The 14,174-nt window shown below is 37.6% G+C and overlaps 1 protein-coding gene across 1 annotated transcript in view; it reads right to left on the reverse strand.

The window, feature by feature from the left end:
- The window catches only part of LOC135478149 (integrin alpha-8-like), a 109,243-nt gene that overhangs the window by 72,756 nt on the left and 22,313 nt on the right, over positions 1-14,174 (reverse strand). Inside the window, exon 4 of the mRNA XM_064758421.1 lies at positions 1,453-1,573. Coding sequence (XP_064614491.1) covers positions 1,453-1,573 — 121 coding nt within the window. The remainder of the gene's footprint in view (positions 1-1,452; positions 1,574-14,174) is intronic.

The following is a 14,174-nucleotide window of genomic DNA, read 5'->3' on the forward strand; positions in this document are numbered from 1 at the left end:
AAAACCCAGCTGCACCAAACATATCCTGATCTAAGCCCAGCTGTATACATCACTCAGAATGTGCACAAGTAGATGTAGACAAAAATGTAACAAGATGCTGCCAGTGCAACAATGTGCTGTCAATGTAACAAACATAATGACAATACATCCAGTTTATACCGTCCTGTTAAGGCAATATGCAATCTGTTGTACTACAGCATTTTTGTCTTGCAACAATGTGAATAATGCAAAAAGCATGATAATCATTCAAGATGCACATCTTCAACAGATTCTCAAGTCAAATGTTAGATATCTAAGTGCAATCCACAAGACACTGATAAGCAACCATTTCAACACAATGCCCCCCCCCCTTCCCCACCAAAATGGCTTACACTTTAGCAAACAAGTTTGTTTGTATCTGTTTTCTAAAAATTGTCATATTAAAATTCTATGCTTTGGCAAAGTGAATGTGCATGCAAAAGCTTAATGTTACTGAGCTGTAAGAAGACAAATAATCAATCTTTGATAATAGAGTCCATTGCCTGGACAAACTTGTTTCAGGCTGGCAAACTTGTTTCAGGCTGACAAACTTGTTTCAGGCTGTCAAACTTGTTTCAGGCTGACAAACTTGTTTCAGACTGACAAACTTGTTTCAGGCTGGCAATGTTCCCCATTAGAAATAAATTAATCTCACTCACTATGTCAAAACACAATGCAAATTAAAAGTGTTTACCATATTGCTGCAATCATGTATGCAAGAGCATGCAAATCTTGCAAACACAGCATAGTGACAGAAAATGCTTCAGGAATTACTTTGAATCATGTAATCTGGGTTAATTAAGGCAACAGGTGTACATGCTTAATACCAGCTTAAGTTCCAAAACCCTTTGTCTTTAGACAGCTGTCATTAGCTTGTTACTGGCTACGAAGTTAATGTACTTACACTGTCTATGAATATCAACACACATCTTAATTAACAACAGATTAAACATACATGTATGAATCAGATTTAAGTTTTAATCAGCCTCGACCAAATTTTCCATCCCTTAAATAATAGTGGTGATGAACACGAGTGTAATATATGGTAAATGTGATATTTTATTTGCCTCCAAAAACATTTTCTGGGTGAAACTTTCAATCATTTACCATATATTTTGGAATAGGGTTTATAAAAAAAAACACATAAAAAGCTGAATATACTGTAATTCACCTAAATTTACCATTTTTGACACAACTGACACATTTTTCTTGACTCTGACTGATTCATCCACCTTATAATGCCACTTAAGAGGTTATTTTCAAGTTTAATTCACTTCTCGTTTTTGAAGATTCGGCTTCAAACGTTTTAAGGCCTTTCCATTCTTCTGAAAATGCATTCGTTCACATATTGAGTGAAATACGGTATCTAAAAGTTTTATTTATTCTGTAGTTCAAAGTTTCAAATCAAAGTCTGTAATTTAAATTTAGACCTACCTGTTCGACAAGGTGCAAACTCCATGAATGTCCTGGTAGAAGTTTTGGCAACAAGGCATCTTCCGATTGGCTCTCTTTTATCCAATGAGTGAGAGTAATACACATGTCTTGGGGCACATGCCTACAACATGAGGGAATTTCGCAACTGTTAAGTATATATGCAGACCAATAACACATTTGAAGTTTTAATTATCAGTTTGACAACTGACAGAAAATGGATACACAAAGTAATGTATTTCACCTGGCAACCAATTTCACTAAAGGTTGTAAGTCAAAACTTAGGTCTTAAGTTAGAGCTTACAACATACAACCATTTCACAAATCAATATTACCTGTGCCATCTTGTATATACTGACTGGTAAATTGTGGTGTAAGTTTCAGCATCCTATGCAAAATTACAACAGGGAATTCATTCTGCTTTTTTATTCCAGCTAATGCAAAATATATGAAACGTCAAAAAAAGAATTCTGTCAAAATTCCAATAAAAACTCCAAAAATTCCCCCCAAAAAAAGGGTCCAGCAAGTCCCTTTCTCGAAGCGTTGATCTAATAATTTTGGTTCCCAGTTCGTCCAACCAAAATTTAAAAAAAAAACAACATCGACAAGATGACTTAATTAAGTCACCCATGACTAAAGTTTTACATTTTACCTTATTCTGAGAGTTCCATTAATGTTACAAATATGTCTGAAGTTGGGAAAATTGGATGATATCTTATTGGAACAAGGTAAAAAGCCTCATTAAAAGTAATAATCTATTACAATTATAATTATACCTGTAACTTAGATTTGGTAGCAATGCTACCAATCAGCTCATCCGTAGGAGACACATGAATGAAAACTTCAGCTCAGTACATAAAGTACTCAAGTCGTGAATTTGGTAATTTATGGTAATTAATATGCACACTGACCCTCAGTGATGGATCACCCCATAGTGTCATTGTGCTTTACATGGGTGTAAAACTTGAGGTCAATACATGCAGCACCTTTTGAGACACCACCCCTAACATTTTGTATCATACACTAAATCATAAATTTGGCCATTTACACTATTTGATATGCAGACGTTGAATTTACCATTGATTACCCACCCTTGTGTTATTGTGCTCTACATGTGTGCAAACCCTGATCTCAATACCTGCAGTGCTTTTTAAGATATCACCTCTAAACTTTTGCTTTCCCTGGATGCCAACACTCATGGAATGGCATATGCTACCACAGGCAAGCTAAAAATGCAATTTTGGGGAGCAAAATTAAAGGTCATTTCTGTTTATGCCTCCACAGCACACTAAGCATCCCCGAGGCCTGGTCCCTTTGCCTCGTTTTTAAGTGATTCTATGTTAAATGTGATGACAACACAGCATTTCAAGTAATTCTAGACCAGTGACCTCCAACATATTGCAATTACCTACACATTTACCTAATTCTGCTTAAGCTATGGTGCAAGGGGGCGAGTAATTCACTACGTTTTAAGCCTTTGCATGAACAGTAAGAATAAAACCCTAATCAAGGTAAGCTGACAAGAGGTGATCATTTGCCAGCTATCACCCTGCCGTCACCTCTCTGGATTCACTCTCTATGCAGTACATCTTTCATTACATCCAACATGTGTATAGACTACACAGCTGGAATGAGTAAGCCGATATGTCCACACTACATTAAAGCAGCTATATAAAGATGACAGATTAAAAAGCAGGGAACTATAATGGTCAAATTCCCTTTTGATAAATTGGTTCCTTTGGCCCTTCAATTATACTTAAGGAGCTGAGAATTCCATCCACATTGAGAAACCATCCACACATGTATCTATTAATGACCACAAGAAAAAAGACACATCAATGGAGAGCCTTGCAAACATAATTACTACAAAGACTCCAGACAATTCTGCTAAAATTTATTCTACTAGTTGACCTCTATTAATAAAATGATTACATTTGTTTATTTTGATCAAATATTAGACATTTTGAAAATCCTGATTTCCTGTAAAATCAACCTAATTGTCAGCGGAAAATTATTTCCGTCGCATTTTATTTGGACTTTCACAAACTCATATACATTCATAGAATTACAATGCCAAATGTAAACTGCTTGAACTTTTTTTTCCTGGTTAAGTTTGTTTTTATGTTAACATCTCAAAATTTCATTATGTCTAAATATATATTAGCCCTAGCTATGGTAGCCATATGTTGAACAACACTGTAGGTCCATCAGTGGTATCCAGGCAGCCAACAGGAAGTTAGCGGTCATCATAACAGGCCCGCAGCAAACTAGCTACCATTTCCTGCTCTCAGCTAGTACAACCATATCCTCAGTTTACCTTTACTTTGATCTTTAAGAAAGACATTAATAGCAAAATTAACTTCTACCAGTACTAGAGCTTACCAGCAGATCCTTTTATAGACACATGTATGCACCTGTTTTATTCATACGTGGGAACTTTGATCTTCAAAAACAACCCTGTCCTAAGGTGCCAAGTCTTTTTGCTCCTCAGTGCTATAATACTCTGGCTTATTTTAAGTGATAACCAAGCTCTGGCTTATTTTAAGTGATAACCAAGCTCTGGCTTATTTTAAGTGATAACCAAGCTCTGGCTTATTTTAAGTGATAACCAAGCATAGTTGATAAGTGTGTATTTTCCACAGGTTGTAATTAAACCAAAGTTCTCTTTTCACTATAATTATTCTCCGACTTTTGAAGAAGACTAACGCATTGTTTCTTTCACAGGAAGGGTATTTCAGAACATTACTACAAAATACAACTGGGATTGGAACATACATGTAGATGCACCACGCCAACCATGAGGCATACAATGTGTGCATGGGTTCAATCCCATCCTTGGCTGGTTGGAGTTTTCAGATTCCTATACACCCTTAACTTTCATGGCGCCTCTGAAAACGAATGAGCCAGTCTTGTGTAACCTACTTGTCTCCTACAAATATGACGTGCAAGTCTTGTGCAAATGTTGTAATTTACTGTAATGTAAGTTTTAGCCTCTTAAGCAATACTTCACGGCATTTATTCACCTTTAATTTATGAGTGCAATTTGTTGGGTGAAAGTTTGGGTTATTTACCACAGTTTTATCTACAAAATAATGTACATAAACAACCCAAAAAGCATATCTCAACAATGAATCTTCTTAAAATACAGGAAGGCTCAAGGCTTTGGGTGCTCTGAACATGTCCTTAACTGGCCCGACAAGGAATGACATTGGGGGGGGGGGGGAGGGGGGAGTGTCTTGGGGGAAATAAGACAAGTTAAAAAGAGGAGGGGAAAGTTTACAAGTATCTTGCTTCCTGGACGGACCATCCCCCAGCTGCTGGAAATTGGCAATTAGGCTTAGATAGCAGGATGCCTGTTAAACCTGAAGCCAGAGCAGTCATTATAATATGGATGATGAGAATGTTAGATAAGATTAAATTACCTACATCCTAGAGTGGATGATGTTAAAATGTTAGATAAGATGAAATTCCCTACATCCTAGAGTGGATGATGTTTAAGCCTTATATACACTCTGCCAGAAAACTTCTACAACCCCAGAGGCATGTTTAAATGCCAGGGACACCTGATCAGTACTGTTCAAAGTGGGACATGCATACATGCAGTAATGTCAGTGGGGTGAACAGCTTTTTAATTTTGGGCGCCGCTTCTATTTTCTTATTAAGGCTAATTTTCTCTTTTAGGCCACACCAATCTTAATTGTTGTTTTACGAGCAGAAAAAATCTTTTTTTCCATTTATTTTTCATCTAGTCTGTGAAAAATGTGAACTATTTAGGCAAAATTTTCTGTTGAAAACATATTTGCATAATCAGAAAACCTTGAAAAACAAGAAAATCTTATATATACCAAGATCGGACAAAATGAAATGTTGGATTTTCAACATTTTTTTTTTTTTGGATTTTTTTTAGCGTCGACTCAAAAAGACAAAACAAAACTGATGTCGCCTTACATGTACTCTGTTCGCATTTCTCCGTAATCTGGGGGACGTCAGCTTCAAGGAAGGCATATGGAAAAACCTAAACCCATATAACTTAGGGAACCACCTGATGTTTTAACCAACCATTCATGTGTCTCGTCTGATCATGCACCTTGGAATATCACAGGCTGCAGTGAATTTAATTGATGAAAGTGTTTCATTTACCCATCTTTCTCTACCAGAGCCTTGTAATTATAAATTTGGGTCTTTCTGTAGCGTTATTTTGGGCATATTTCTTATGTCGATCAGCTCAAGCTTTGGGTGCCATTAAACTATATGAACTGGATGTCCCAAGCTGGCTTATAAAACATGATGTACGACACCCCCCCCCCCCTCCTCCTCCAAAAAAAGTCCTAAAAAAAAAAGCATACAAAATGTTGCACAATGCAATACATACCACAGTTGCATTAGAGATATGCATGCATGCAGTGTGTAATGGAACTTAAAGGAGCTACAGACCTCTCATGACCTTGAAAATCGGTCAAGGTTAGCTATTAAATGAAAAACAATGTAATTCTCCTACAAGACTACGTTCACATGTGGCATGTACTGTATACAGAAAGCTCAGACAAATTCCTCAGCCGACTCAATCTTTCTAAAGCCTATATACTTCCAAACTTAGATTTGGTAGCAAGGCTACCAAGAGCTTGCCAGTAGGAGACAAATAAATGCAAAACTTCAGCTCAATACATGAAGTACTAAAATCGTGAATTTGGTAATTTACGGTAATTAATACGCACACAGAGTATCAGCGAATTAACATCCATCTTGTGTCACAGTGCTCTATATGCATGTAAAACCACTAACATTTTGCTTAAGATTGCTTTCCCTGTTAATGGACGCCAACGCTGATGTTTCAGGGTACGACATAAGTTACGTACTTTGTACAGGCGAGCTAAAAACGCATTGTTTAACTCGTCTGTAATCTCACATCGTTTAAACTGACTGTTCTGTTGGATACCAGATGCCAAGAGGGTTGTAAGCTCAGTTAATTACTTGAAAATGATTGGTTGTTAATAGGGCATGAATTATCCTGATGTGTGTTTAGTTTCCTGCATGTACAACCATCCCATCCCTGCTACTTATAACCCTGATGACAAAGCAGGATTAGCAGGATTAGCTACTCAGTATTAATACTTCCACTAACACTCTCAGAATCAGACAAAACCATTTTACTTCATATCGTTTAAAAATTTGCACCAAAAGTGGAAGAAAGTGCCAAACACACTGCAAAGCTTTGTATCTCCATATGTGTATATATATATATATATATATATATATATATATATATATATATATATATATATCTTTATTTTCAGAGGTTAACAAACTCACTCAATATGACAGTATTGATCTTCTCTGAGGCCCTCCATTCACTCACACAACCACTCTGCAGTCACACGGGTTATTAAAAAAAAAATAATAAAACAACGCATTAATCAGCACAAAGTTATACATGAAAATAAAGATATTCTTATAATTATTATTATTATTATTATTATTATTATTTATGCAGTTGTCAATTTTAGGTCATGTACAATGTATCTATAAAAATATGTGTGTAAAAGTAAATTTCATGTTTAGTGCTTTGCACTTCTGCCTGCATCCCTTGTGAGCCTTGCAAATCCAGCATTGACCTATCTGGGAGCTCCCGATTAGTTTATTTTGATGAGAAAATGTCGGAAAAGCATGAGGTATTTCCCTCAAGGCTAAATCCTCAGTCCAGTATTATACTATTCTACCTTAATGACACCTCAGCATCCTCTGACATTTTCAATTTCACAATATCTGCCTTTGACATGAGTGATAGTCCGTATGTACAACCATGTCCTTTTGCTCCTACAAGCACTGAGACTGTATCCACAATGGCTAAGGATTGAACTTCGTAAAATACACGATTGACTGACATCACATTGCTTGTCCCTGAATATCAGTGAACAAAATGTGCGCATAATGACACATCCAAAAACAGGGTACTTTATCATTCTATTTGATCATCCTATCTGATTGGTGTTGAAATAGCCAGCCCGCAGGAACACAACTTTTGAGGCCTTTACTTTTATAATTCCTGGGTATCCTGGGAAGCACAATCGCATATTAACTTTATCTGTAAGAATCCAAGAATAATGGCATTCTAAGCCAGATTGAAAAAGCAAAGCAATAAAAAAAAATATTAAAAAAAAATAATAATAATAAAAACACTGGTTATTGTATACCACTCTTTGGTATACCATATGAATGTTCTAAAATTTTGTCCATGACAATGTTGCATATTATACCTGGTGTTTTGAGGTATACATGAAAATAGGATTTAAGCTACTGGCTACTGGAAAATTTAAGCTCTAGCACTCACAGTAATATTTTATCACATTTATTTGCCTATAAAAATTGTAGTTTTTTTTTTTTAGCTGTCCCTCACATGTGCTAATGTCCTAATCTTCACCATCATTTTCATCATAATTGTAGACATAAATTCCTTAGACGAAAGTGCTTTAATGGTTGAAAAGGTTGAAGATTTACAGTAGTTAATTATCTATTGCTCCATGTCATTCAAGATACTACCTTCATAAAACTCTGCATGTCCAACTCTGCAATATCCATCCTTGTTTCTCACAAATTTTGTCACAAAAGTTCGACTCTCCTTCATCACAAACTTATCCAGCTGTTCACAACACAACCAGATGCTCACTAATATCTAACCAGATAAATTTCTATTCTTTCAATCTTTGATTTTAGATCAAATTTATGAGGTGGCCAACATTTTAGTATATATATATGGCCCAAAAATGACCACTAAATGTGTATTTCAAATTGTGACTTGAGTCAGAAATGGCTTTGTGGATTGAATAAAGCCCCACGTCTGAAGCAGTAAGTCACCTCCCAAGACAAACCTCATACCCACAGCTAACATGCTCACTCCCCATCCTCACACAGTTTCTCTATTCACCTAGCCAAAGCACTGTCAGGTTCCTGACAGAAGCTTAAACCCTTCACTCAGGACAATCTGACCAGTGTTCTTGCCCACAGCTTGACCATCTGTTGACCATTTAAAGTTCTGCCCTAATAAACAACCGTTTCTGGACATCCCCTTGTGATAAGGTTTTCACTGGGTAGAACTTCCTCATGTCTTCATAAACAATCCCCAGGCAAAACCATTATGTGTCTTTGCCCAGTGTTCTATTCTGTTTCAGACTGTCTCTGCTCTGTGCAAATTTCAAACAACTTTCAGTCACATGATGTTCTGGTCACTGTATAAAGTCTTTGTCCAGTGTTCTTTTTTACCTGCCCACGGTCATATGAATCAAAAAGAAAGTTTACAAGTACATGAGGTTCCAACACACTGTACATATAAGTCTTTGTCCAGTGTTCTACATATTCTACCTCAGTCCCATGTCATAAATCACACAGAAAGTTTACAGGTACATGAGGTTCCAACACACTGTACATGTAAGTCTTTGTTCAGTGTTCTACATATTCTACCTCAGTCCCATGTCATAATAAGAAAGTTTACAGGTGCATGAGGTTCCAACATACTGTACATATAAGTCTTTGTCCAGTGTTCTACATATTCTACCTCAGTCCCATGTCATAAATCACACAGAAAGTTTACAGGTACATGAGGTTCCAACACACTGTACATGTAAGTCTTTGTTCAGTGTTCTACATATTCTACCTCAGTCCCATGTCATAAATCACACAGAAAGTTTACAGGTGCATGAGGTTCCAACACACTGTACATATAAGTCTTTGTCCAGTGTTCTACATATTCTACCTCAGTCCCATGTCATAAATCACACAGAAAGTTTACACGTGCATGCAGTTCCAACATACTGTACATATAAGTCTTTGTTCAGTGTTCTACATATTCTACCTCAGTCCCATGTCATAAATCACACAGAAAGTTTACACGTGCATGCAGTTCCAACATACTGTACATATAAGTCTTTGTTCAGTGTTCTACATATTCTACCTCAGTCCCATGTCATAAATCACACAGAAAGTTTACACGTGCATGCAGTTCCAACATACTGTACATATAAGTCTTTGTTCAGTGTTCTACATATTCTACCTCAGTCACATGTCATAATAAGAAAGTTTACAGGTGCATGAGGTTCCAACACACTGTACATATAAGTCTTTGTCCAGTGTTCTACATATTCTACCTCAGTCCCATGTCATAAATCACACAGAAAGTTTACAGGTACATGAGGTTCCAACACACTGTACATGTAAGTCTTTGTTCAGTGTTCTACATATTCTACCTCAGTCCCATGTCATAAATCACACAGAAAGTTTACAAGTACATGAGGTTCCAACACACTGTACATATAAGTCTTTGCCCAGTGTTCTACATATTCTATCTCAGTCCCATGTCATAAATCACACAGAAAGTTCACATGTGTGTGAGGTTCCAACACACTGTACATGTAAGTCTTTGTCCAGTGTTCTACATATTCTACCTCAGTCCCATGTCATAAATCACACAGAAAGTTTACAGGTACATGAGGTTCCAACACACTGTACATGTAAGTCTTTGTTCAGTGTTCTACATATTCTACCTCAGTCCCAGGTCATAAATCACACAGAAAGTTTACAAGTACATGAGGTTCCAACACACTGTACATGTAAGTCTTTGTCCAGTGTTCTACATATTCTACCTCAGTCCCAGGTCATAAATCACACAGAAAGTTTACAAGTACATGAGGTTCCAACACACTGTACATATAAGTCTTTGTCCAGTGTTCTACATATTCTACCTCAGTCCCATGTCATAAATCACACAGAAAGTTTACAGGTACATGAGGTTCCAACACACTGTACATGTAAGTCTTTGTTCAGTGTTCTACATATTCTACCTCAGTCCCATGTCATAAATCACACAGAAAGTTTACAGGTACATGAGGTTCCAACACACTGTACATGTAAGTCTTTGTTCAGTGTTCTACATATTCTACCTCAGTCCCATGTCATAAATCACACAGAAAGTTTACAGGTGCATGAGGTTCCAACACACTGTACATATAAGTCTTTGTTCAGTGTTCTACATATTCTACCTCAGTCACATGTCATAATAAGAAAGTTTACATGTGTGTGAGGTTCCAACACACTGTACATATAAGTCTTTGTCCAGTGTTCTACATGTTCTACCTCAGTCCCATGTCATAAATCACACAGAAAGTTTACATGTACATGAAGTTTCAAGTTTATCTTTTGAGAAGAAATGTAGATTTAGAAGTGAAATAGTATTTCAAGAGGTTCAGAAATTGTTCACACAATTTTCCCATTCTCTAAAGTTAAGATAGCAGACAACCCTTAAGTGGAAAGAAAAACATATATATATAAACACAGATGTACACATGCCCCATTATAGAAATCATATAAACATCAAAGTCCACAAAACTTGTCCCGAGCCTTGCTTCTTCAACCTCTGCAAGGAATGTCACAGGAAAATGGGAAAACCATAGCTTATCTCATTATTTACATGTTCCTGGAGTCATGGCAGTTATAAAGGGTTCCAAACTTTCCAATTTCAGCAGGGAGAGTGTGCAATACATCTGACATTTGATACTGGTTAAGTTATATGCTAGTGCAACTATCCTTCTGTATAAAGCTATGAGGGTGTAGTACAATTTTGTGTTTGTTCTACAGCATAATAATGTTATTAAAGCGTTAAGTTGAACAAACCAGTTAAGGTACTTTTACATGTATCTTTAAAGTGACATTCATTAAAATTCAAAAATGACATCTGAATGATTTTAAAGCGTTTTTTTTTGGGGGAGGGGGGGCGGGGGATTATTTTTTTATTTTTTTTTTGGATTTTTGATATACCAGTTGTATTTGGTTGAAGAGATTGTGTGTGATTGATGTAAATGTACTCAACTTGTCTCATGTGGAATACAGATGTGAGGCTGAGGGTTAAGTACATGTATAGTAAGACCAGCTGAAACAAAATCCCACTTTTCACTTTATCGCCTTAACTAATTATGAAGTCACCAGACAACATCCATAGTTGCAGAATCCATCCCGAAAACTTAAAGTCATTGGCCATGCAATGAAGAATTTTTGGGATTCAACTTTGGAATATCATCCTGGGTGAGGTGCCCTGACACCACCACCCTCATCCTGGGTGACGTGCCCTAACACCACCTCCCTCATCCTGGGTGACGTGCTCTGACACCACCACCCTCATCCTGGGTGACGTGCCCTAACACCACCACCCTCATGATGGGTGACGTGCCCTGACACCACCACCCTCATCCTGGGCGACGTGCCCTGACACCACCACCCTTATCCTGGGTGACGTGTCCTGACACCACCACTCTCATCCTGGGTTACGTGCCCTGACACCACCACTCTCATCCTGGGTGGCATGCCCTGACACCACCACTCTCATCATGGGTGACGTGCCCTGACACCACCACCCTCATCCTGGGTGACGTGCCCTGACACCACCACCCTCATCCTGGGTGACGTGCCCTGACACCACCACCCTCATCCTGGGTGACGTGCCCTGACACCACCACCCTCATCCTGGGTGACGTGTCCTGACACCACCACTCTCATCCTGGGTGACGTGCCCTGACACCACCACTCTCATCATGGGTGAAGTGTCCTGACACCACCACCCTTATCCTGGGTGACGTGCCCTGACACCACCACTCTCATCCTGGGTGACGTGCCCTGACACCACCACCCTCATCCTGGGTGACGTGCCCTGACACCACCACCCTCATCCTGGGTGAAGCATCCTGACACCACCACCGTCATCCTGGGTGACATGCCCTGACACCACCACCGTCATCCTGGGTGATGTGCCCTGACACCAGCAACTTGTGGCACTGGCCAGCTTAATACTGCATTTTAACATATACTATAATTCACATTATTCATACCTGATGACTTATATTCTCTAAAATATTTAGTGCAGTGGATTTTTTTAGGTAATTCAATAAATGAAAATCATCTTTTGTGCGTAATTTTCGTTATTGTATACAACCCACCTATGTTATAATGCACATTTACTTTGATGATGTCTGGCACAAAGAGATTTAATAAAGTCAAAACACAAAATTCCCATACTATGAGACATTTGCCTGTGGTAGATTAAACAACAGACTATATTTTAACTCTTTATCAGAGAGAGAGAAGGGTATTCTGTGGGTCTGGTGTAATAGGGGAGTGTTTAAACCCTTGTGTCTGGGTATCTCTCCCAACCCCTCCCACCATCCTTCTAGAAGACAGCACTTACATATGCCCCACCCTAAAGATAGGGTGACTCAAAAGTTCCAACATCAAGGCAACAAAGACAGAATATATGTGTCAAAAACAGACTTTGGTATACCAGCTGTGAAACAAATTACATAGACGTTCCAAGTCAGTCACTGCAAGGCCAATTAACAAAACATTCAGCATAAACCACCAAAGAACTAAGAAAGTAAATAAAGTACTAAAATTAAAGATTGATTAATGCAAATTAAGAGAATCAGTCAACAGTTTTCAATGATGATGAAAAGCTGCAAGGAATGGTCTAGGTGAATGTCTGTATGTATGGATGTATGTATGTATGGATGTATGTATGAATGTAAATATGTATGTATGAATGTATGTATGTGTGAATGTGTGTGTTGTCTGTGTGTGCGTGTAGGTGTAGGTGTGAGTGTATGAAAGTATGTATGAATGTAAATATGAATGTATGTATGTATGTATGTAGGTGTGCGTGTATGTATGCAAGTGTGAGTTTATGAATGTATGTATGAGTGAATGTATGTATGTATGAATGTATGTATGTATGCATGTATGTATTGAAATTGTGAATCATGTTAGCATATAAGTTACTGATAATCTAAATACGTTTCTCTGTACAAAGTCACTCTTTGTACACACATGAACTTTTAAACTCAAACATTTTTCATTTAGTGGTGTGTTTTATGCAAGTCACTACCAAACTTTCTCACGTGTGAATTAACCGTTCTGAAATCTTGCTTTACATGAAATGTTTCCATTTTACCACTCAAATCGCCAGAAGATTTTAGGCCAAAATGAGGTTCAAGCAGATTTTCCTCTTCCACCAGGTGGTGCAGCAGTACAATATGATTTTCACGGTGTAAGTCTTTTGTTGCCCGATGTCTTCATACACGCATATGGTACTCAATGTGACATCATATGTCACAGTGATGCAGCAGTAGAATGTTTAGTGTCACTAAAATGACATAATACGTCCCACATTGGCCGGTATCCCATTATAAAAGAGATGTCTGTACAGGCATGCGGAACATTTATTTTAACAAGCTCTATTTTTCTGTTAGTTTGGCAGGTCAGTTTATTTTCTGAAGAATGAATTGTATGGTACCACATGTGAAACTTATATGCAGGATACTGGTAGTGAATATTTATCAAAAAATTAATTTTCAAAATAAAATTTTCAAGTTTATTTTAAATTTGCAATTATTAATGCAAATTTACACTGCATCTTTTCATGAATAATTTCCAAACTGCAGAAAGTTTTAAATGAAGAAGAAAAATGCAGGAAAAAACTCCAAAGGTTAAAATGATGATTTCAGATCAAAAGTAAAAGCATTTGGGTAGGGTGGTTTGTATAAAGTGGGTATACAAGTAGAGCTGTACAGGTAGGGTTATAATGTAACTCATGCTATAGGTTAGCACATGTACCATGGTGCAGTCACCAGCCATAGGCATCTTGAGTCCATCTATTGCCATATGCTAAACTGCCTCTAGAGTGCCCTTAACAG

The sequence above is a fragment of the Liolophura sinensis genome, chromosome 11 (genome assembly GCF_032854445.1).
Source record: "Liolophura sinensis isolate JHLJ2023 chromosome 11, CUHK_Ljap_v2, whole genome shotgun sequence".
NCBI classification, from domain to species: domain Eukaryota; kingdom Metazoa; phylum Mollusca; class Polyplacophora; order Chitonida; family Chitonidae; genus Liolophura; species Liolophura sinensis.